Genomic DNA, 26,143 nt, shown 5'->3' on the forward strand with positions numbered 1-26,143 from the left:
CTAGCAGTACAGTGCCCTCTGACAGGTCTGCCATGATTTCAGCCTTCACCTCTTCCATGTATCTCTTCTGCCTAGGGGCAGTCATGACTTCTTGCCATTGCGAATCTCAAGGTTTCCACATCATCCTTTGATTTCCCAGTCCCTCAAAACCCGAGTAACCAATTCTCTGCATTAAATTTCCTCTGTTCTAAATATTTCAGGATTTCTATAATCCTGGTCAACAGAGTGCTGCATATACTTCCCTGGCCTTTTGAGTGTCCTGGGCGAAATCATTTTGTATTGCCTTCCACAATACTAAGCACAATGGAAGCCACCATATTCATCCACTCAGAAAACCTTTATTGAGGAACTACTAGGCCTAAACCCGAGCTGGAGACTATGGCTACAAAGTTGAATAACACCTTACCAAATTAACCCAAAGTAGACAGGTCTATATAAAAATAATAACCATATAGTGAAATTCTTTAATGAAGATATATAAATAGACTGCATTGGAAATGCAACCAGATGTGCTAGGTCAGTGCACAAGTTCTAGAGTCAGATCACCAACACTGGAATCTGGGGCATTAAATCATTAAAGCAAGCTATTTATCCTCCCCTTCCTCCTTGGTACAGTGGGGGATAATCAGATCAACTTCATAGCATTCCAATAACACCTATACTGGAGCTTAGGCCAGTGCCCGTCTGGCCCTTATTAAGTGTTCAATACCTGTTAGGTAGGAGTTTTATGGAAACACAAAGGAAGAAACATCCATTTACTGTGCCAGTTAGGGAAGCCTTCCCAAAAGGAGGAGGTCTTTCAGAGGACTCTTGAAATAAGAGTAACAAGTCACTAGTTGAAATACCACTTCCCCAAAGAAGTTTCTCCAAACCCCATCTGAAAATGATTCATCCTCCTGACCACCCTCAGCATTTTGTTTTCATACTCCTAGAACAGCAAAATTTTATTTTAATTTTTGTTACATCTACTGATGCACATGATTCTATCTTTTCCTACAAAACTGTAAGCTCCTTGAAGACAAATGCTATCCTGTCTACTCTCATCCACCCTGGAGAGTTTAACACACTGCTTAGCATATAAGTAGGTGTACCAGGTTTCATTTTTTTAAGGTTTTATTTTAATTCCAGTTAGTTAACATGCAGTGTTATATTAGTTTCAGGTGTACAATACAGTGATTCAACAATTCCACACATCACCCAGTGCTCATCATGACAAGTGCACTCCTCAATCCCCATCACCTATTTAACCCATTTCCCCCCTCCTCTGGTAACAAGTTTGTTCTCTATAATTATGTTTTGTTTTGTTTTTAACAAATGTCAATGTCTCTGCTGTCATCGCAAATCTTTAGACAGCAGCCATTGTCTTTGGATGATGAAATCACGACCTGCCCAAACCTTGATGCAGTATTTTTTGAGTCATAGTATATTATAAATGTGCCTGTCATTCATAGAAGATATGACCTTGGAAAGTAACATGGATGTCCCCTTCTCCCATAGAACATCCATGTCATTATAAGAATAAGTAATTTTTTTCTTTCTATTGCTGATAACTCTTTTTTGCATAGATGTAACATAGTTTATATCAGTTCACCTATTACTGGATATAAAGTTGCTTCCAGTTTGGGGATATTATGAATGAAACTGCTATGACACTCATGTACAAGTAAGTGAATGGGCATATGTTTTCCTTACCTCATAGTGGGCTTGTTGAGTCATAATTATAATGTTTAGCTTTATAAAGAAAAGTTCTTTATATATAAACTTTTTTTATAAAGAAAAAAAAAACTGTCAAACTGTTTTTGAAAGGGGCTGTACCATTTTACATGCTCAGTCAGCAGCAATGTTACAAGTTCTAGTCCTGCCACATCTTTACCAGCACTTGGTACAATCAGTCTTTTAATTTTAGCTATTCTGCAGGGTATGTAGGGGTTTTGCATCATGGTTCAATTTGTACTTCCTAATATCTAATAATTTTTAGCATCTTTCATTATGTTAATTGGCCAGTCATATAGTTTCTTTTATAAAGTACCTGTTTTGTCCCCCTATTACTTGGGTAATTTGTCCTCTACTATTGAGTTATAAGAGTTCTTTATATAGTCTAGATCCAAGTTCTTCATCAGATTTATATAATGGAGTATTTTCTCCCAGTCCGTGACTTCCCCTTTCATTTTCTGTGTCTTTCAAAGAAGAGATTTTAGTTTTGATGAATTCCAAATTATCAACATTTTTTTTTCTGACCCATGATTATTGTATCCTAAGTAATTATTACTTTGCCTGCCCAAGGTCACAAAAAATTGCTTTTATGTTTTGTTCTAAAAGTTTTAAAATTATTGTTTTTACATTTAGATATATTCACCCAATTACAGACCCTCAAAACGTGAGAAGTGAAACTGATAGAACGGGAGGAAGGAAGGAAGAAAAAGAAAGGAAAGAAAGAAGGAACTTTGATCAGACATTTCAACAGCCCTCTCTCAATAACTGTCTTTGTCAGCTTGGGCTGCCATAACGAAATACCACAAACTGAATGGCTTAAACAACAGGAATTATTTTTTCACAGTTCTGGAGGCTGGAAGTCCAAGATCCAAGTGTCACTGTGGTTAGATCCTGATGAGAGCTCTCTTCCTGTTTGCAGATGGCCATCTTCTAACTGTGTCTTCCCATGATAGAGACAGAGACAGAGAGACAAAGAGCTCTCTATGATGCCCCATTCTCATGATGTCATCTAAACCCAACTTGCTCCAAATACCCAATCTCCAACCACCATCACACAGAGGGTTAAAACTTCAACATACGAATTTGTGGGGAACAAAATTCAGTCCATAGCAATAATGGATAGAATGACTAAACAGAAAATCAGTAAGGACAGTGATTTGGGCAGGCTTTCAACCAACTTGACATGAGTTGGCATTTGTAGAACACTCTACACATCAGAATAAACTTTTTTTTTCCAAATGTACACAGATAATCATATTTTGGGTCATTAAAATTTTTTCAACAAATTTAAAATATGTTCTCTGACCACAGTAGAATTTCATTAAAACTCAATGACAAAAATACTTATCAAAAATGCCTAAATATTGGGGCAGCCGGGTGGCTCAGTGGGTTAAGCCTCTGCCTTCAGCTCAGGTCATGATCTCAGGGTCCTGGGATTGAGCACCGCATCGGGCTCTCTGCTCAGCAGGGAGCCTGCTTCCCTCCCTCTCTCTCTGCCTGCTTCTCTACCTACTTGTGATCTCTCTCTCTCTCTCTCTCTGTCAAATAAATAAATAAAATATTTTTTTAAAAAATGCCTAAATATTTAAGATATAAATAATACATTTCTAATAATCCATGGATCAAAGAAAACCTCAAAAGATAAATTAGTAAGTGTTTTGAACTGAACTGAATGAAAATGAAAACATATCAAAGTTTAGGGACATCACTAAAGTAGTAATTAGGGAAACACAATGCTAAATGCCTATCTTAAAAAAAAGAAAGTCTCAAATAAACTTTGCACATTAAGAAACTAGAAAAAATAAGAACAAATACAATCCAAAGTAAGTTGGAGAAAAGAAAACATAGAAAAGATCAGAGTAGAAATCAATAAAATAATAAAAAATAGGGATGGATCAAATTTTGTTAACATGTTAATTCTCCCTGATCTATAGATTCAATGTAATCAAAATCAAAATCCAAAGAGATTGGATTGTTGTTGGAATTTGACAAGCTGATTCTAAAATTCAGGTAAAAATGCTAATGATTCAAAATAGTCAAAACAACTTTGAAAAAGAAGAGCAAAGTTGGGAAGCCAACACTGTTTGATTTTATGACATAATATAAAGCTATAGCAATCAAGAGAGTGAGGTATTGACATAAAGGTAGACAAACAGAACAATGGAAAGAATAGAGAAATAGACCCATACATATGTGGAAAACTCATCTCAACACAGATATAAACTCAAATCAGTGGAGAAAGGATATTCAATTCAACAAATGGTGCTGGAACAATTAAATATCCATATTTAAACATTAATTCAAAATGGAACACTGACCTATATATAAACCTACAACTACAGAACTTCCAGGAGAAAATCTTTGGAACCTCTAGTTAGGCAAAGATTTCTCAGATATATCAGAATCACAGTTGATAAAAGAAAAAACACTGTTAAATTGGACCCCAACAGAACTTAGAACTTCTGCTTTTTGAAAGACTCTATTAAAAGAATGATAAGACAAACAACAAAATGAGAAACAATATTTGCAAGTCATATATCTGATAAAAGAAGTTATCTAGAAAATATAAAGAAATCTAAAAGCCTAATAATAAGAAAACAAAAACCCAGCTTAAAAAAAAAAAAAGAAAAAGAAAATGGACCAAATAAACAGATACTTTACCAAAGTATATATACAAGTGACAAACAAGCCAGTGAAAGTACCATCATTAGTCATTGTATCCACGATGAGATAGTACTAGATACCTATTAAGAAAGCATAAGTTAAGAAAGACTGACAGTGGCAAGCACTGGTGAGAAGGTAAAGGAGCCAAAACTCTCATTCTCATGAGCTGGAAATGTAAAATGGCACAATCACTTTGGAAACCAGTTTTAAAATCTTAAAAACCTAAATGGATGCCTACTGTATAATCCAGTCATTCCAGTGTAGGTATTTACTCAAAAGATATGAAAGTATATATCCTTTCAAAGACCTGTACATGAAGGCTCACAGAAGCTTTATTTATAATAGCCCAAACAGGAAACAACTCAAATGTCCATCAACACATTGTGACTCAATACATTGTGGTATGTCTACACATGATATAGTATTCAGAAATAGAAAGGAAAGAACTATTGTTACATGCTACAACACAGGTGACTCTCAAAATAATTATGGCGTTATGAAAGAAGACAGAAAGGGGGTGCCTGGGTGGCTTAGTTGAGCATCCAACTCTTGGTTTCAGCTCAGGCCATGATCTTGGGGTTGTGAGATGGAGCCCCATGCTGGGGTTCCCACTCAGAAGGAAGTCTAATCTGCTTGAAATTCTCCCCCTCTTCCCCTGCCCTCACCCCACTCATGGGCACTTCTTTCTCTCTCTCTCAAATAAATAAATCAATCTTTTTTTATAAGAAGATAGAAGAAAGTAACTCATACTGTACTATTCCACTTATACAAAATTTTAGGATATGCAGACTGATCCACAGTGACAAAAAGCAGATCCACAATTGCCTGAGATGACACACAGGTGGGTGCAAGGAGAGAGAGGGATTAGAAAGGTACACAAAGAACTGTTGGAGAAAATGAAGGTGTTCATTATCTTGATTATAGTGATGGTTTTGCAGGTGTATGCATATGTCAAAACATCACAATTTACACATTAAATATGCACAGTTTACTGTAAATCAATTATACTTCAATAAATCTGTTTTACTAATAAATAACTGGATGTTTTCTGCTTCCTGACTGAAACTTGGTTGTTAAAATAGGAAGGAAGGAAGGGGAAAGGGATGGGATGGGAAAGGAAGGGAAAGGATAGGAAAGGAAATAAGAAGGGAAAGAAGGAAGTGAGGGAAAGGAAGGAAGAGTGAGGAAGAAACTGTAATATATAATTAATTGAAATGGAAATGGCAAGAAACAGATGAAATGGAATGAAATGGAAAGAGTCCACCTCTTTCAACCCCCCCCCCTAAAAAAAAGCCTTGGGGCACCTTGGTGGCTCAGTGGGTTAGGCCTCTGCCTTCGGCTCGGGTCATGATCCCAGGGTCCTGGGATCAGGCCCCACATGGGGCTCTCTGCTCAGCGGGGAACCTGCTTCCTCCTCTCTCTGCCTGCTTCTCTGCCTACTTGTGATCTCTGACTGTCAAATGAATAAATAAAACCTTAAAAAAAAAAAGCCTTTCCATATAAACTAGAAAATTATTTGGGACCTTATCACTGCAATTCTTTAAGGAGAAAATACCATAAGGATGCTTTAGTATTTAGTGGCACAGGATTAGAGATAAGAATATATATTAATATATTTTGATTAACCTTTACTTAAACTTCTTTGTCAAAGCAATATTTATGAAGGAAGGAAAACACACTTCATAATTTTTTGCTATACATTTTATAACTCTGACAATGTGTCCATTTTTTTTTTAATTTTAAATAGTTAATTGCCAGGTTGAGTTGATGAAGGAAACAGGAGAGTTCACTGCCTATTTCATGTGTCCAGAACCAGATCTTAAAACCCACACTGGAAGATCTCTACAGCATCTCCTATCCCTTACAGGAAGCAAGTAGCAGTTGTATAAGGTTTACTCCTCAGATCCACAGAGGACTTTTACAATTACAGAAAAACATTCACGCAATGAACATGTGTATACTTCTAGGGAAATTAAGAGTAACTCCTGTGACAGAGCCTGCTGGTTGACCCTAGTGTCCAGCCTCTCTTTCTTCCTTTTAATATTCCCTCTCCACAAGAAGGTTCAGCATCAATCAGCAAATACATTTTCCAGACTCCTTTGCAGCTAAAAATGGTGACATTCCCACCAATGGAACATAAACAGGAATGATGTGTGCAGCTTTTACACCACTGTCGTCAATGGGAATCATCTGCCCTTCACTTCTCTCTTTTCCTCTTCCCAAAGACTAGAACATAAATGTAGTCATAGAACGCCAGGATCAAAAATGTAGACATGACAACACCCTTGTCGACAGTGGGGCAATGTGACTAAGGGAACTGGATTCCTGGCTGACCTTGTGAGGCAGAATCATCTTTCTGTCTTGGACTACTTCCTCCCTCTGGAACATTAAGCAACAGAGAATAAAACTTATCTTTTGTTTGGGTCTCTGTAGTTTGGGGTCTCCTTGTTAAAGCAGCATGATATTTTCTCCAATGGTGGGGGATCCTAGCCCTTACTCACCAAACTTGGTATATTTTGTGAAACAAAAAAATATGTAGGCAGAGTTATGAGTAAGAGGCATAAGAATGTGATAATACTGGGGTGCCTGGGTGGTTCAGTTGGTTAAGTGTCCAACTCTTGATTTCAGCTCAGGTCATGATCCCAGGGTCATGAGATCAAGCCCCACATTGGGCTCCACACCAGACATGGAGCCTGTTCAAGATTCTCTCTCCATCTCCTTCTGCCCCTCCCCACTTCCTCTCTTTAAAAAAAAAAAAATGTGATAATACTGAAGGTGAAGGATGGAAATTCCTAGCCAGAGGCTAAGAAATTACAGAAAAGGAAAAGAAAAGGAAGTATGACAGAAGCTGAGAGCATGACTGAAGGAGAGACGAGTGAAAGAAGAGTCTGCCTACCATTGAGCCTCTGGATTTAAATCAAAAGGAATCTGAAAACCTCCCAGCCAAGAGCATTTCACTTTCCTGACATGATTTAAAGTCGCTGTATTGTTGGCAGTGGTGAGTTCGATAATTATACAGCCAAATGTGTTAATGAAGTAAAGTGGTATCTCTCCCCAAAAAGCAAATGCCCTGTACTGTACAAATAGTGAAAGTAACATTGAGTTCATCTTTTCAGAAAGCGGATCTTCCTCTAACTTTTCAACTATACAGCAGTAATTAAGAATCAGATACCTAGTTATCTTATTTTCCATTTACCCCTATGTAGTCTTCATAACATAGTTAAGGAAATGAGCCATTTCAGGACTCCTTGGTCTTTTTGAAATAAAAATAATTTAATCACTTTTAGAATAAAATGCTGCCATCTAAAACTGAAATGTGTGTCATGAGGACACCACTCAAGTCTAACATGCAAATGTGGCATTTCACTGGCTCTGCTCAACCACTGAAACGCAACCCTGAACTCCCACATCTCCTTTGCAAGAAAATACTGCTGACATTACTCCCCATCATCTGTATTACCTATTTTAGCAATAATCCCCTATCAGCATGTACAATAATAAGGATTTAGAGTGATTCACACTGGGCTCAGCTGAGCCATTTTACAACTCCCACCTGGGCTCACTCATACATCCGAAGGTTGGCAAGGGGTCAGCAGATCCGAGACTGGGCTTGACTATAGCAACTAGTCTCTACTCCACTTACCTACCACCCCATTCCCAGTACTAAGGGGCAAGCTCAATCATGCAGGTTTTCAGGGGTCAAATCATGCCTGCTAGTCCATTGGCAAAAATGTGTTTGAACCCAAAATAAGAAGGGAAATGCACTCTGTTTCTGTAACTGTATAAACTGTGAAGCCACATGACAATGGGTGTGGGTATGTGGACAAGTGAAGAATTAGGGCCAAGTATCCTACCAAAACCCATTGTATGGGTACTGAAAGGGAAAACTTTTTCATACTGTATTCCCAATACTTCTGACATTAAACTAGAGACACGGGCAGGGTCCCATCCCAAGCAATTCTCCAATACCAGCTGTGCGTGTATCCTACAGTACACTTCAATTCCAACACAACCTGGAAATAGTGTCAGACCTCACAAGGTAGGGGCTCATTCCCACAAGACCGCCCCCTCTCTTCAGATCAGCTGAGAATCCAGGTTGTCTCCTGGGCTTACCACCTACTGGCTATAAATAGAAGGTTCTCATGAACCCCTTGTCAGGATCAGTAATTTGCTAGAGCAGCTCACAGAATTCAGGAAAACAGCTTGCTTACTAGATTACCAATTTATTATAAAGGATGCAAGTCAGGAACAGCCGATGGTATAGGACAAAATATGGGGGACATGACAGAGTTCCATGCCCTGTCCAGGAGTACCACCCTCCCAGCACCAACATAAAAGCTCTTTGAATCTCATTCTTCAGGGATTTTTAAGGAGGACTCATTGTGTAGTCATGATTGATTAAATCATGGGTTATTAGGGATTAATTTAATCTCCAGCCCCACTCCACTCCCTAGAGGTCAAGGGATGGGGTTGAAAGTTCCAACCCTCTAATATCATATGATTGGTTCCCCTAACAATGAGCCCCCAAAATCACCTCACTAATATAAACTGAGGTGTAGCTGAAAGGGGCTTGTTATTCATTTAAAAAAAAAAAAAGATACCTTCTTTGCTCTTATCACTTAGGAAATTCCACCGGTTTTAGAATCTCTGGGCCAGGAACCAAGAAGAAAACCAAATGTATATTCTTATTATTAATCACAGTATCACAGGTACACACACACACAGACTCATACGTATATACACACCTGTTTATCACCTCTCCTTAAGATGTCCTTCCTAGGGACGCCTGGGTGGCGCAGTTGGTTGGACGACTGCCTTCGGCTCAGGGCGTGATCCTGGAGTCCCGGGATCGAGTCCCACATCAGGCTCCCAGCTCCATGGGGAGTCTGCTTCACTCTCTGACCTTCTCCTCGCTCATGCTCTTTCTCACTGTCTCTCTCTCAAATAAATAAATAAAATCTTTAAAAAAAAAAAAGATGTCCTTCCTAAATATCTCCTGATTCAAATATAGTTTGTAGCTACACTGGTACAATAAAAGCAGAGCTTGAGTCAGCCAACATACTCATATTTTGGAAATGTCACTAACCAACTATTTAACCAATGAGAGCTATGGAAATAATCTCAAGTTTCTTTCTAAGTCCTAATTCTCAGTCCTGTTTGGTTTACCTTCACACCACTCCCTTCAACTCCCCACAACCATCAAACATCACCTCCATTCATTTCTTCAGCAAACATCAACTGGGTACCTTTTCTGTATTAAGCCCTTTCCGGAAACCTGGAGTTCACAGAACTACTAAGCCAAATCCTCACCTTACAGAAACCAATCCAGAAGATCAAACAGACAGCTAAAGTAACAATGCAATGACTGACGAGTTATAGTGTAACTGCTGACAATTAGCCTTTTTTATTGTAATGCAAGTGTCTGACATGAGTTTTTCACTGTCAAAGCATCCATTTCCAAGGTATCCATTTCAAAGGCATTCATCTCTAATAAATAAGTAGCCAGCTACATAACTAGATAAAAAACTAGGCCACTTCACCCATCAAGTTCCCCTTTTAGAAAGCCCTGAGTGACTTAAATAACTAGCTATTTAAATGACCCTGTGTCTCCCTTCCTGTGCTTTAATTCCCTGCTCTTGTGTTTTTTAAAGTCACCAAAAGGAGCAAAGGCATGAAATCATAGGCTCTTCACCCTTAACCCCCATAAAGGCAGAACCCCAGGTCTACTCTCTTTCTACCCACTCAAGCCATTCTAGGGTGTGGAAGGAAAAACCCGGTGGGCTAACAGGTTCTGTTTTCTCTCAAGAGTCTAAAGTAAACAGTTAAGCCTCATCATGCATACATATGTCTGATTAAGTGTGCACATGCAGGCACAAAAACTGTAATACAGACTACCCCACTCTCTCTCTTCAGGTACAAGAGTTTCTTGAAATTGCCTGCCTAGCCCTCCTCCTCACTTCTAGAGAGGAAAGTGTCTTGCCCACTGAAAGGAAAGCTAAGTGGACCCTCCTAATAAAATGCTGAATGGGTATTGGAGGGGAAGAAAGCACAATAAAGCTAATCATTCTGGACCTGATTAATAGGAAGAAATTTTTAGAGGATTAAAGAATGAGTTGGGTGAGTTTATGGAGATGAGACAAGAGCACAGAAGAGGAAAGGGAATTCTGAGTGTTAAAAAAAAAGACACAACTGTATTATTAGTTTTTCTATTAATGCATAATAACTCCCACAAACTTGGCGACTTAACACAAATTTATTATCTCAGAATTTTCTTGGATCAAGAGTCTGGACATGACTAAACTGGATGTTGTGGTTCATCATCTCACAAAGCTACAAAAAAGAGGTTAGCTGTACTATAGTTCTCATTTGGTGCATACGTTTCTTTCTCAAGCTCCCTCACTCATTCAGTGTTGACTGAATTCAATTCCTTGTGATTGTAGGGCAAAAAAGTCCTCCCTTTCTTGCAAGTTGTCAGTGGCTGCAGATCCTTCTCAGTGTCTAGAAGTTGCCCACCGTTCCTTTCTTCATATCTCACAGTCAGTTCAAAACATGAGTAAATTTGCTTTCTTCCAGGCCACCACTTCTACTTCTAAAAGTTCATCTGATTAGGCCAGGAGCAGTCAGGACAATTCTTCTTTGATTAACTGAAAGGCAACTCATTAGTATCCTAATCATGGGAATAACAGCCCATCATAATCACAGGTCTCCTTTACATTCAAGGCAAAAAGGGATTAAATAAAACAAGAGTGGAAGGGTGCCTGGGTGGCTCAGTGGGTTAAGCTGCTGCCTTCGGCTCAGGTCATGATCTCAGGGCCCTGGGATCGAGTCCCGCATCGGGCTCTCTGCTCAGCAGGGAGCCTGCTTCCCCCCTCTCTTTCTCTCTACCCGCCTCTCTGTCTACTTGTGATCTCTGTCTGTCAAATAAACAAATAAAATCTTTAAAAAAAAAAAAAACAAGAGTGGAAATCTTGGGGGGCAATCTTAAAATAATGCCTACTGCACTGTATGTTTGAAATGGGTTTTTTGTTTGTTTGTTTGTTCTGTTTTTTTGTTTTTTCATCTTGAATGTTTTATTTTGGAAATCCCATTCTCCATTATCTTTTCGGCATATATTATTCTACATAATGGGTCTTAATTCTCTTTGAGGATGCACAGAGGAGTTTTACTTTTTTATCCCCCCCCAGGTGAATTTTTTTTTTCAGCATAACAGTATTCATTATTTTTTCACCACACCCAGTGCTCCATGCAATCCGTGCCCTCTATAGTACCCACCACCTGGTACCCCAACCTTCCACCCCCCCGCCACTTCAAACCCCTCAGATTGTTTTTCAAAGTCCATAGTCTCTCATGATTTACCTCCCCTTCCAATTTCCCCCAACTCCCTTCTCCTCTCTAACTCTCCATGTCCTCCATGCTATTTGTTATGCTCCATAAATAAGTGAAACAATATGATAATTGACTCTCTCTGCTTGACTGATTTCACTCAGCATAATCTCTTCCAGTCCCGTCCATGTTGCTACAAAAGTTGGGTATTCATCCTTTCTGATGGAGGCATAATACTCCATAGTGTATATGGACCACATCTTCCTTATCCATTCATCCATTGAAGGGCATCTTGGTTCTTTCCACAGTTTGGCGACCATGGCCATTGCTGCTATAAACATTGGGGTAAAGATGGCCCTTCTTTTTACGACATCTGTATCTTTGGGGTAAATACCCAGGAGTACAATTGCAGGGTCATAGGGAAGTTCTATTTTTAATTTCTTGAGGAATCTCCACACTGATCTCCAAAGAGGCTGCACCAACTTGCATTCCCACCAACAGTATAAGAGGGTTCCCCTTTCTCCACATCCCCTCCAACACATGTTGTTTCCTGTCTTGCTAATTTTGGCCATTCTAACTGGTGGAAGGTGGTATCTCAATGTGGTTTTAATTTTAATCTCCCTCATGGCTAGTGATGATGAACATTTTTTCATGTGTCTGATAGCCATTTGTATGCCTTCATTGGAGAAGTGTCTGTTCATATCTTCTGCCCATTTTTTGATATGATTGTCTGTTTTGTGTGTGTTGAGTTTGAGAAGTTCTTTATAGATCCTGGATATCAACGTTTTGTCTGTACTGTCATTTGCAAATATCTTCTCCCATTCCGTGGGTTGCCTCTTTGTTTTCTTGACTGTTTCCTTTGTTGTGCAGAAGCTTTTGATTTTGATGAAGTCCCAAAAGTTTATTTTCACTTTTGTTTCCTTTGCCTTTGGAGACATATCTTGAAAGAAGTTGCTATGGCTGATATTGAAGAGGTTACTGCCTATGTTCTCCTCTAGGATTCTGATGGATTTCTGTCTCACGTTAACTCTCTCTCTTCGCAGATGACATGATTCTTTATATGGAAAACCCAAAAGACTCCACCCCCAAACTACTAGAACTCATACAGCAATTCAACAACATGGCAGGATACAAAGTCAATGTACAGAAATCAGTGACTTTCTTGTACACTAACAATGAAAATACAGAAAGGGAAATTAGAGAATCAATTCCATTTACTATAGCACCAAGAACCATAAGATACCTGGGAATAAACCTAACCAAAGAAGTAAAGGATCTGTACTCAAGGAACTATAGAACACTCATAAAAGAAATTGAAGAAGACACAAAAAGATGGAAGACCATTCCATGCTCTTGGATTGGAAGAATAAACATTGTTAAAATGTCTATACTGCCTAGAGCAATCTATACTTTTAATGCCATTCCGATCAAAATTCCACCGGCATTCTTCAAAGAGCTAGAGCAAATAATCCAAAAATTTGTATGGAATCAGAAGAGACCCTGAATTGCTAAGGAAATGTTGAAAAACAAAAATAAAACTGGGGGCATCACGTTACCTGATTTCAAGCTTTATTACAAAGCTGTGATCACCAAGACAGCATAGTACTGGCATAAAAACAGACACATAGACCAGTGGAACAGAGTAGAGAGCCCAGATATGGACCCTCAACTCTATGGTCAATTAATCTTCGACAAAACGGGAAAAAATATACAGTGGAATAAAGACAGTCTCTTCAATAAATGGTCCTGGGAAAACTGGACAGCTATATGTAGAAGAATGAAATGTTTTAATATGTTTCAGGAATGACAGTAAAGCATGGAACGCCTTTTCCTTAAATTTGTTTGTCAAATTGTGTTTTGTTAACTGCCAGAAAATCCAATGCTTGGCCTTAAGGTTTATAAAAGAGAAAGAGAGAGAGTTGATGAACCTTGAACCATGGTCTTGAACCATGGAAAAGACCAAATACCTTGTGATAGCTCTTTGGGTCCCTGAAAGTCTAGTATGATTGTGTAATCATAAGATATGGTTATAATATCATATTCACTGGACATATGCTTTCACATAAATACAGTAAACTACAGGGTTAAATATCAATATCCGTATTTAGAAAATAACTGTACATTTTTAGGGGCACCTGGGTAGTTCAGCTGGTTGAGTATCCAACTCTTGATGTCAGCTCATGTCATGACCTTACGGTTGTGAGTTCTTGCTCCATGTTGGGCTCCATGCTGGGTATGGAACCTACTTAAAAAAAAAAAAAAAAGGAAAGGAAAGAAAAGAAAAAAAAGAACTATAATTTTTAGATGTATTTACTTGTCTATATAGAACAAAAAAGGAAGACTATCTTGTCCTTATGAGAGGAAATATTTTATATTTTATGTCACTATTTACAATATAACAATGGGTGGTGACTTGTTTTATTTCCGCTTTGAAGATTTCTTCTAATGATAATTGGAAATTAAACCCAAGACAAATTTTAAAAAGCCATTGTAAACATGGAGGATGTTTAAAGGCATATTATTAAATAAGCCCTCATAAATTCCATGATATGGAATGTACTAAAGGCCTAATTTTTGTGTATTTGGACATATTTGACTTCATTTAATATTCATAACAGTATATGAGCACTTGCTTTACACTCTCCACTTTCACAGTGAAAAAAGCTAACACTCAGGTTGAGTGACTTCACCAAGACTACACAGCTGGTGAGGAACATAGGAAGGAAACCTAAAATTTTCAACTCCAAAGTCCTTACATTTTTCCACTCTGCCACAATGGTTTCCCAATCATTCATCCTTTTATTCATTCATTCAACAAACATACTGTGTGGTGCTTACTGTATTTCAATAATGGTCATAAGCTCTGGCCAATACAGTAGTAACCAAATACATTTAAGCTTTGACTTCATAGAGCTACTAGAATGGTGCATTCAAACACCTAGTGTAAATTTTTCCTCCTCTCCATCCATTGTAAATAAAGATAATTCCCTCATCTGTGAATCCAGAGCATGTTATACTTAGTGCTTCAAGAGTACACAGCATTGTACCATGGTTTACTGGATCCCAGACAATAGGCCATGCAAGGTACCTTCCAGGCTCCCTTCCTAGGACGCCTGCCAAGCTAATGGGGCACGCATCTGTCACAAATCAGAGGATACAGAAGAAAGGAAGGGAAGGAACACATAACCTCAGTTGATTGTCACTTTAAAGGAGCAAAGGAAGGCCGAACCATACTAAATCATTGAGACTGCTAAACAGGAAACTCAAATAATGCACAACAGAAACACACAAGTTTAAAAACACATTAACCGCTGGAAAGAAATTGAGTTGCTGAGGGTTGCCATCATGTCCTTTCTTGCAGCAATAACTTTTGTTTCATCAGAATGGCACCCTCAATAAACACTCTTTCAACACATTATTTTGCTGGCTTATTGTCACTGGAGTTTAACATTTTTCTCTGTAGCTCAAGAGCTTCTCCCGAGAGAAGATATGAAAGCAGTGGGTTGCCTGTGAAATCCTGGGTAATGTTAATCTAAATCCCCCTACATTCTCTTGTTCCTCTGACTCTGAATTATATCAGCTTTGAAAATTCGGTGTGATGCCATAGTCACACAGTTATCAGTTACTAAAATCTCTGTCACCCAAAATGAATAACACAATATGGTGTAACAAAACATAACATCACATAGCATAATATAGAATTTCAGTAAGAAAAAATATGCTCACAGAAATGTCATTTTTTTTCTAAAGCTAAAAGAGATTTATGGTGATTTGTCCTTAGGGAAAAGACTGACTTGTGGATGACTAGATCTGGTATTAAAATAAGAAGTTATTAACAACTGGGTATATATTTCTCCACATACAAGCGCTGGGGCTTTGGCAAATCACTTCACTTTTTACCGATTCAGTTCTCTTACCTATGGAAGGGAGCAAACAATAGAATCTGCCTCATACAGCTACTACAGGAGTAAAATGAACGATACCTACAAAGTACGTAGTTCAGTACCTGGCAGAAGTAACCTCTCAATAAATGTTAGCTATTTTCATGTACTGTATGCGTGTTAAGCATACATTCCTTTGTCTGTAGCAACCAGACCCTTAAGAAAGCTGTGATACGAAATTACAAAAAAGTCCTCCCAAGTTCCCTTCCAAAGAACAATAATATTTCTAGCCACTGGAGAAATATGTTGCAAATAATCCTGCTCAAGTCTTTTATTAGATTTTTGCTTGACTAATGGGGCCACTTCTGAATTTGGCATTTAGAATACTCACTAAATTTATCCTCTGCAGAACTGAGCAACATTCCATTCTCCATGGCTACATGTTTTCAGCATCTATTATCTATAGTTTTTCTTTCTCTGTCTTCATACAGGAGTTCTCATTGGTTATGGTCCCTAGTTGGGCCCTCTCTTTATTTCTCAACATTTACTTCTTCAGCAAAATATTCTTATTTTGCTTGTAAAATTATTCTTCCTATTCTTCCTAGTTCTGATGACTGTTACCACTCTTCTTGCCCTAACCCAATTCAGCTACCCAGCGTGACCACCTGCCTGTCATTTCACTCTCCCCATTGTTCCACTCTTTTCTGCACTCTACAGATTTGAAGCCTAAGTGTTTGATAAACGAGGCATAAGGAAAACATTTAGAAGGCAGAAAAAAAAAAATAACAGCTTCTGTTAAATGAATTAATATCACAAATTTTAGGTAAACATATTTTCTTAGAGATTATTCCAGGTGCAGACCAGAAGTAGAATTTTGAGAAGTATTGATTAATCTCCAACTTTATGCCAAGCACTCAATTGACTGCTGAGGGCATAGCTGTAAACAAGAAAAATGTGGCCTCTCCCCTCACAGAGTTTAGACTCCAGGGGACAAGCAGGAAAGACAAATGCTCAACAAAGTATGAAGACAAAGGTGAGGTTATCAGAGTGAGGCCAGAGTTACTTATGCAATAAATATTAGGATCCTGTGTCCAGCCTCCCCCAAAAAAATTCACATTGAGGCCCGGACCCCCAATAAGATGATATTAGGAATTTGGGCCATTGGGAGGTGATTAGGTTTAGATGACATCATGAGAGTAGAGCCCGCATGATGGGATTAGCATCCTTACAAGAAGAGTAGAGACCAGACTTCATATCCTCAAATATGAGGATACAGTGAGAAGGCAGTTGTCTGCAAGGTGAAGAGGGCCCTCACCAAGCCAAACCTGGCAGCATCTTGATCCTGGACTTCTTAGCCTCAGAACTATAAGAGATAAATGTCTGTTGTTTTAAGCCACCGACCTGGGGCATTTTTGTAACAGCTGCCCCAGCTGACTAAAACAACTCCCTTCCACAGAGCTATTCAAACTGTGGTCACCCAGGGACTAGTGTCCATTTGAAAACTGTGTTAGTGACCACTTACAAATCATAAACTTATAAATTTTGCTAAGGTTATTATATGTCTGCTAAATTTTAAGAATAAAAAGTGGATATTGTTTTCAAATTCATTGTGTTTTTAAGATTTTATTTATTTGACAGAGAGAGACACAGCAAGAGAGGGAACACAAGTGGTGGGAGAGGAAGAAGCAGACTTCCCAGTGGGCAGAGAGCCCAATGCGGGCTCGATCCCAGCACCCTGGGATCATGACCTGAGCCGAAGGCAGATGCTTAACCGACTGAGCCACCCAGGTGTGCCTCACATTCATTTTTAAATGTAGTACCTTTTCATTGCATTTTATATTATTGGTCTGTGATGGGTTGTAAATAGAAATACCAGCTCTTCACCACAAATGGCTTAAGAAACCATACCCAGCACACTACATTTTCAATTCTCCCCTTGCATCTAGGTGGGGCCTTCAAACAAGTTTTCCCCATAACTGTGTGAGGAAAAGGGATATGTGCTACCTCTGGGCTACATGGGATAAGGTACTATGCCTTCTCCACACTCTCTCTACTTCCTTTCACCATCCGCTGGGTGCAGATGATACCAAAGTCTGAGGGACAGCAAAGCCATAAAGTGGGAAAAGTCTAGTTCCTAAAGCATCATGGGTAGGAAGGCTGCCCACTGAACAAAAACATCTGTATCAGGTAAGTATTATGGATTGAATTATGTTGAGGTCATATATCCCAGCACCTCAGACTGTGGCCTTATTTGGAAATGGGTCTTTACAAAAGTAATCAATTAAAAATGAGGTCATTAGACACAGCCCTAATCCAATGTGAGTGGTATCTTTCTAAAACACACATAGAGGCAGATGCAGAGAAGTCAATGTGAAGACACACAGGGGAGGGAAATGGACATGTAACCACAGCGATGCAACTACAAGTCAAGGAGCACCAAAGATTACTGGCAAATACCAGATGCTGAAAAGCACGAAGAAGGATTCTTCCATAAGGCCAGCAGAGAGATCACTGACACCTTGATTTCAGGTTTCTAGCCTCTAGAACTTGGAGACAATACTGTCTGTTGTTTTAAGCCACCCAGCTTTTGGTCCTTTGCTACATCACCCCTAGGAAACTATATAGTAAGAAATAAAATCTGAGTAAAACCACTGAAATTTGGAAGTTGAATTAGTTAACATCATTCCAATAAATGCAAAGAATATACTGTAAGCAAGTCCACTGCAGACTACAGGGTCAAGGGACATCATATCTGTGGTAGAAGTAGTTAACAAAGATCTAAAAAATGAGTAGGCATCAGCTAGCACAAACAGGAGAGGTTGCTCTGACAGGAAAAAGGGTTGATAACAGCAGAGAAGCTTTTCAGGAACAGCATGTAAGACAGCCCTGAAACAGGAAAGAATATGGTGGATCCAGGAACAAAGAAAAGTCCAGTGTATCTAGAGCATGAAGAGGAAAACAGACAGAGGTAGGTAAGTAGACAGAAGTCAGAGATTCTGACAAATACAGAGATGTTTGTCAGTAAGATCAGGAAGGACAACAGGGTCAAGAGACAGTCACCAAAAAGGGAAATTGTTTATCAGCATGCTCTACAATGAACATGTCAATGTGCCTCACAGGAACAATAAGGAATATATGAAGAGAGACCTCCTGGCATCCTACCCCTCTAATGCTCCTCAATTGCCTGGAGTATAATTCTTATACTGATCATCCCCAAAATTATAGTTGGATGTTTGTCTGTTTGTTAAAATTATGATGTAAACTGCTATGGATAATCTTATTTATACAAAAATAATTCTGTTTTCCCTTTCATTTTTTTTTATTTAATTTTTTTTCAGTGTTCCAACAGTCATTGTTTATGCGCCACACGAACATTCTCATACACAAAGATAAACTGTCTTCCCTTTCAAATATAAAAAAAATGGGGGGATTGTTTATTGGTTCTGATCCATTCACACACACAAAAGGAAGTCAGGAATAATTTAACCTCCCCCCAGTGCTCAAGTATGGAGGGAGCTAGAGGAGAGAACACTGAGCCACACAACAGCAGCCCTGAGCACCCAGTGCTTTGAAAAAACAATGAAGAAAAGTAACAAAACTGTGGTTAGAAATTATCTTAGTCCACTCAGGCTGCTATAACAAAGTACCCAGATACTGAGTGTCTTATAAGTAATAGATTCATTTATCATAGTTCTGGAGGTTGGGAAGTCCATAAATATGGCGCTGGTAGATTCCGTGTCTGGTAAGAGCCTACTCCCTCATAGATGGCCATCTTCGCACTATTAACCTCATAGATGGCCATCTATGAGGGAGTAGGCCCTCTTCACACTGTTAATCTCACATGGCAAAAGGGCAAGGGATCTCTCTGGGCCTCTTTTACAAGTGCATTAAGGCCACACTGCAAAGAATGTGAATAAAGGAATATTGTTAACTGTGGTCATTAGAGAGTCAGACTAAAACAAGCATCCAGGATGTGCTAAGGGACTAAATGTGAATTATGAGAAAAGGGAAGAGTCAAAAATGACTCCAAGTACTTTTGCCCTACATAGCTGGAAGAACAGGCTCCTAAGCTATAGAAGGCAATGGGTAAAATAAACAATTCCATTTTGTATTTGATACCTTGCAAGACTATTAGATATCTAGGTGGAGACATTAACTGGATTTACAAGTCAGGGGGAGTTAGTCTGTCTTAGACCATTTAGGCTGCTATAACAAAGTGCCATAGACCAGATGGCTTACATACAACAGAAATTTATTTCTCATAATTCTGGAGGCTGGAAGTCCAAAATCAAGGTGCCAGCATGGTCAGGTTCTGGTGACAGCCCTCTCCCTGGTTTGCAAACTTTTCATTATATCTTCACCTGGGAGAAGGAAAGAGTTCTCTGAGGTCCCCTGAAAAAAGGCATTAATCCCAGTTATGATGGCTCTAAACTCATGACCTAATCACCTCCCAGAGGCCTCAACTTCTAATACAATAACCCTGGACATTCGAATTTCAAAATACGGATTTTGGGGAGGACACAAACATTCAGACCATAGTAGACCTTCACATCAAATGATTAAGAAAGCAAAGACTGAGAAATCTCCAAATTGGTCTTAACCCAATTCACTGGGTTTAATCAGGGTTCTTCACAGAAACAGAACCAATAGGATGTGTGTGTATATAAAGATTTATTACAGGAACTGGCTCCCATGGTTAATACAATCTGCTATCTACAAGCTAGAGAACTAGGAAAGTCAGTGGTATAATTCAGTCCAAGTCCGAAGGGAATCTAATGTAAATCCTGGGGTCCCAAGGACCAAGAACGAGGAGTTCTGTTGTCTGAGGGCAGAATATGGACAACCCACCTCAAGTTCGCCCTTCCTCCACCTTTGTGTTCTATTTGGGCCCCCAGCAGGTTGGATGATACCCACCAACATTTGTGAGGGTGAATCTTCTTCACTGTCTTCTGAATCAAATGTTAATCACTCTCAGAGACACACTCAGAAATAGTTTCACCAGCTATCAAAGCATCACCTAACCCAGTTAAACTGACACATAACATTAGCCATCTCATACAATGAAGCAGCTTTTCTATGACCAACTGGTGAGGGATATAGATAACAGAGACTAAAGGAAGATAAAATTCTAGTCAGCCTAGAACAGGGACCTTTCCTTTGAGAGTGCAAGAGGACTAAGAGAACTAGTGCACTAGTTCTTAGAAGTGATAGGAAATTCATATCTAGTTATGGTTTATAATGAACTAAACTATAATTATGGTTGTTTTATAGCTATAAAATAAGCTGTACATAGTTCTCATTTGCTAGTGTGGATTCACTAGTAACCTTCTAATTAGCTTCACATAGTTTCTAGTTACAGGTCTCCTCAGATCATGTTAATTAAAACAACAGGAGTAACATAATAATATCCAAATGATGTTAACTCCATTACCAACTCTGAAGTCCAGAGTAGGTAAAATAGACAAGTAATTCTTCCCAACCCACTTATAAAAATGCCCTAAAATATATTCCTCTCTGGATGAGCTACACGGTATGACAGGTCTTAATGTTCATCCTTAGCACACCATCTACTTGGTACTTTTTTATGGCTTCATTTACATGTCTCTCTGCTTTCCCCCACACACAAATGAGTTAAGTTTTCAAAATCAATATCTCAAAGGCCAACCCTGAAATTAGTCATTATTTTCATGCATAGAGAACAAAGTTTCCTTTCCCCTTGACTGTTGGCATAACACTTTCCCCCACACTCCCACCTCAAAATGCACATGCCAAAAATGTTGATCTCACAAATGAGAGACATTTGCTATAATAAGTGAAACAAACAGAAGAGGTTATTGTGTTTTGAAATTTGGGAATCTGGAACTTTTAAATTCTGCCTCAGAAAATCAGCCAAGGCTGAAGCAAGCTGTGCGTTTGAATTTCTTGGATGGGGACCACCTGTTCTTGGTGAACTCCAACTGATGAATCTGTTCCCATGAAACTTCTTTTACTGTGCCTTTGTCATGTACACACACCCTGCGCATGTCACAGACGTCTATGGAGTGCAGGAAGGAAGGCAGAGAGAGGGCTGGGGAGGAAGGGAGGACAGAAAGAAGGGAAGACAAACAGGCAAGGAGGAGGAGGGAAAGGAAAAGAAGAGAAACCACGTGTAAGGAAAAGAGTGCCTGCTGAGCAAGGATACTCAATCTCCTGTCTCTGCCTGATAGCAAGTCGAGGTCACTTTGAAGCACAAGGCCTGGGCTGCAGAGAAGGCAGTCAACGAAAGGGCAAACCTCTTCTTTCCTTTTAATGTCACACTCCAAATGCCAAACAATACAGTGATCTCTGAATTTCACTTGGATATGGGCACTAGGAACTAAAAGCAGCTTCCGGTTCTTGGGAGAGAGAAATAAATTCACCCACATTCTAGACCTTTGCTTCAGCTTTTCCTCTGCTTGGCTGTCGTTTCCCCAATTCCTCACCCTGCCTGCCTCCTCCTTGCCATTTAGGATTTAGATCAAAGTTAATCTCCTGATGAGAAGTTCCATGACCATCCACTAGTAAAATAAGTAGATATTTGATTCTATTTGATCCTCTATTTGATTCCAATACTTATCACACAAGGTAATATTTTTATCATCCGTCTGCTGCTGCTAGAATGTAAGCCTTGTGAGAACAGGGATTTTGTTCCTGTGGTCCTGTTTTCTACTGAATCCCCAGCGCCTGAAAGAGTACTGAAAACAAAGAAGGCTTTTAATAAAAAATTGCTTAATAAATAAATTTATGTTTCTTTTTCTTTTAGAAAGGATGGTGACGGACGTCTGAGTGGCTCAGTAAGTTTAGTGTCTGCCTCGGGCTCACGTCATGATCCCAGAGTCCTGGATCGAGCCCCCAACAGGGCTCCTTGCTCAGCAGGGAGCCTGCTTCCCCCTTTGCCTCTTATTCCCCTTGGAGCAGGGCATTAAAGTCATGGGACTTTACTGATTCTTCAAATAAGAATGTGTGTACATGAGTACACTTTTACAAAAAAACAAGTACAGTCAACAATTTTAGGCCTTTGAAATACAGTTTTGATAATTCTGGCAGGTTTTTCAGACTATATCAATCAACAGAAGAATTTCATCACATAGAGACAAAAAAAAAATGTTTACCGGGGCGCCTGGGTGGCTCAGTGGGTTAAAGCCTCTGCCTTCGGATCAGGTCATGATCCCAGGGTCCTGGGATCGAGCCCCGCATCGGGCTCTCTGCTCAGCAGGGGAGCCTGCTTCCTCCTCTCTCTCTGCCTGCCTCTCTGCCTACTTGTGACCTCTGTCTGTCAAATAAATAAATAAATCTTTAAAAAAAAAATGTTTACCAAATAGGTAAATAAATAAATGCCCATTGGCATTTATATGTATTACAAACTTAGAGCTGAAAATTCTCAGAAATTCATGAATTATACAAATTTTATGCAACTGTTTTTCTCTATCATTCAATAGTTTCCATAGCAACTTTGGCATTAGACAGTGTATATGCTACCTTGAAGACACAAAGCATCATTCTCTCTAATCTATTTAAAGTAAAGTACTATGTTATTTCTCAGCATTATGTACTGTTTAGGGAAAAAATATATATACTGTGTCCTACACGATGCTGTTTTGTGTTAGTTTCCTGTTGTTCAGCTTGAAAAGAGTTTTCAATTCTTTCCTCCATTAAAAATTTTCAAGTTGTTAAAAGGAAACAGGATAAGATAATGATAAAGTTAAGATATTTTCTTACCTGGTGGACTGGAAATTAGTAAGAGTGGAAGAAGTAATAAAGCCTACGAGAAGCAAATTTAAAAACTGTACTCTCATGATTGCAATGGAGTGAAAATGAGGGTATGCATCTGCAAGAACAAAAGCCAGGCCATTCCATTCCAAGTTGGTTTCTGGGGACCAAGTAATATTCTGTCTACTGATCTGGGTGCTGGCTAAACAGGTATGGTCATTTTATGAAATTCTTAGTGTAGTACACTTAGAGATGTGTTCTTTTCTGTATATGTATTGTACTTACATGAAAATGGTTTTAAAAGTCAGCGCATAACAAATGCTGTTATATTTTATCCAAGCGACAGTACAATCTTCTTTAAAAAACCTGATTAAGTACACAGTTTAGGCTTTATGTGTCACTATCTCTGTCTTTTGGGGGTTTTTTGTTTGTATGATTGGTTGGTTTTGTACAACCCTTTAAAAAAGAAAAACCAGGTCCTCTGCCACTCTCGCTCCGGGATCGCCCGCGCTAGAGACGCAGTAGCGCTCTAATCGCTCGCCCGTCCGTGCCGCCGCCGCCCAGCCCACCGCCACCCTTTGCAGCCATGTCCACCAGGTCTGTGTCCTCGTCCTCCTACCGCAGGATGTTCGGCGGCCCCGGCACCGGGAGCCGGCCGAGCTCCACGCGCAGCTACGTGACCACGTCCACCCGCACCTACAGCCTGGGCAGCGCCCTGCGCCCCAGCACCAGCCGCAGCCTCTACACCTCGTCCCCGGGCGGCACGTATGTCACGCGCTCCTCCGCGGTGCGCCTGCGGAGCAGTGTGCCCGGCGTGCGCCTGCTGCAGGACTCCGTGGACTTCTCGCTGGCGGACGCCATCAACACCGAGTTCAAGAACACCCGCACCAACGAGAAAGTGGAGCTGCAGGAGCTGAATGACCGCTTCACCAACTACATCGACAAGGTGCGGTTCCTGGAGCAGCAGAACAAGATTCTGCTGGCCGAGCTCGAGCAGCTCAAGGGCCAGGGCAAATCGCGCCTGGGGGACCTCTACGAGGAGGAGATGCGGGAGCTGCGCCGGCAGGTGGATCAGCTCACCAACGACAAGGCCCGCGTCGAAGTGGAGGGCGACAACCTGGCCGAGGACATCATGCGGCTCCGGGAGAAGTTGCAAGAGGAGATGCTGCAGAGAGAGGAAGCCGAGAGCACCCTGCAGTCTTTCAGACAGGATGTTGACAATGCTTCTTTGGCACGTCTTGACCTTGAGCGCAAAGTGGAATCCTTGCAGGAAGAGATTGCCTTTTTGAAGAAACTCCATGAGGAGGAAATCCAGGAGCTGCAGGCCCAGATTCAGGACCAGCATGTCCAGATCGATATGGATGTTTCCAAGCCTGACCTCACGGCTGCTCTGCGAGACGTCCGCCAACAGTATGAAAGTGTGGCTGCCAAGAACCTTCAGGAAGCTGAGGAATGGTACAAGTCCAAGTTTGCCGACCTCTCTGAGGCTGCTAACCGAAACAATGATGCCCTGCGCCAGGCGAAGGCAGGAGTCCAATGAGTACCGGAGACAGGTGCAGTCCCTCACCTGTGAAGTGGACGCCCTCAAAGGGACCAATGAGTCTCTGGAACGCCAGATGCGTGAAATGGAGGATAACTTTGCTGTCGAAGCTGCTAACTACCAAGACACTATTGGCCGCCTGCAGGATGAGATTCAGAACATGAAGGAAGAAATGGCCCGTCACCTTCGGGAATACCAGGACCTGCTGAATGTCAAGATGGCTCTCGACATTGAGATTGCCACCTATAGGAAGCTGCTGGAAGGCGAGGAGAGCAGGATTGCTCTGCCTCTTCCAAACTTTTCTTCCCTGAACCTGAGGGAAACCAATCTGGATTCCCTCCCTCTGGTCGATACTCACTCAAAAAGGACACTTCTGATCAAGACGGTTGAGACTAGAGATGGACAGGTTATCAATGAAACTTCTCAGCATCACGATGACCTTGAGTAAAGATGGCACAGAGTTGGTGCAGCGGTCACTACCAGCAAGAATAAAAACAGAAATCCGTATCTTAAAGAAACAGCTTCCAAGTGCCTTTCTGCAGTTTTTCAGGAGCGCAAGATAGATTTGGAATAGGAATAACCTCTAGTTCTTAAGAACCAACACTCTTAAAAGATTTAGGAAAAAGTTTACAACATAATCTAGTTTACCAAGAAAACTTGTGCTAGAATACTTTTTAAAAAGTATTTTTGAATACCATTAAAACTGCTTTTTTTCCAACAAGTATCTGACCAACTTGTTTCTGCTTCAATAAATCTTTGGAAAACTCAAAAAAAAAAAAAAAAAAAAAAAAGAAAAACCATTCTTAACTTGAGGGCCACACAAAAATAGGTGGTGGATGGCAAATTAAGTCAACAGAACTTAGGATCAATCATCAAGGAAGTGAATGCAGAGACAGAGGAGAAGACATGGACTGAGACCTGGAGTCTCCAACATTAATCTACACCTATTAAAACTATTAACATGATGAATTATGTTACTAGATTTCCTCCTAAGCCTTTTTTATTTCTGATAAGTATGAATATTCGGATCATTCTTCAATGTACTACTGAATTTTCTTTGCTAATCCCTTACTTGGGATTTTTTTCATCGTTGTAAAATGAGACAGTTTTATTGTATTTTTTATAAAATTTTTCTTAAATGTTCTTTGTTACTAATGTTATACTTGTACCACAAGAATTGATTTGGAAGTCTTCTTCTCTGTGCTACAAATAAAGTAACAATGGAAAATATTAAAGTCTTCATGAAAGTTTCCAATAAATCTGTCCAAGCCAAGTGCTTTGTTTTTGTGGAGGG

At 39.9% G+C, this 26,143-nt stretch overlaps 1 protein-coding gene across 1 annotated transcript; it reads left to right on the forward strand.

The window, feature by feature from the left end:
- The first annotated feature begins 23,841 nt into the window (after window positions 1–23,841).
- On the forward strand, window positions 23,842–25,570 carry LOC122890430 (vimentin-like). The gene is given in 2 exon segments (XM_044226029.1): window positions 23,842–24,834; window positions 24,836–25,570. Coding segments are annotated over 2 exon segments (1,401 nt in total). The 5' UTR covers window positions 23,842–23,895; the 3' UTR covers window positions 25,298–25,570.
- The last annotated feature ends 573 nt before the right edge of the window (window positions 25,571–26,143 follow it).

The sequence above is a fragment of the Neovison vison genome, chromosome 11 (assembly GCF_020171115.1).
Source record: "Neovison vison isolate M4711 chromosome 11, ASM_NN_V1, whole genome shotgun sequence".
NCBI lineage: Eukaryota > Metazoa > Chordata > Mammalia > Carnivora > Mustelidae > Neogale > Neogale vison.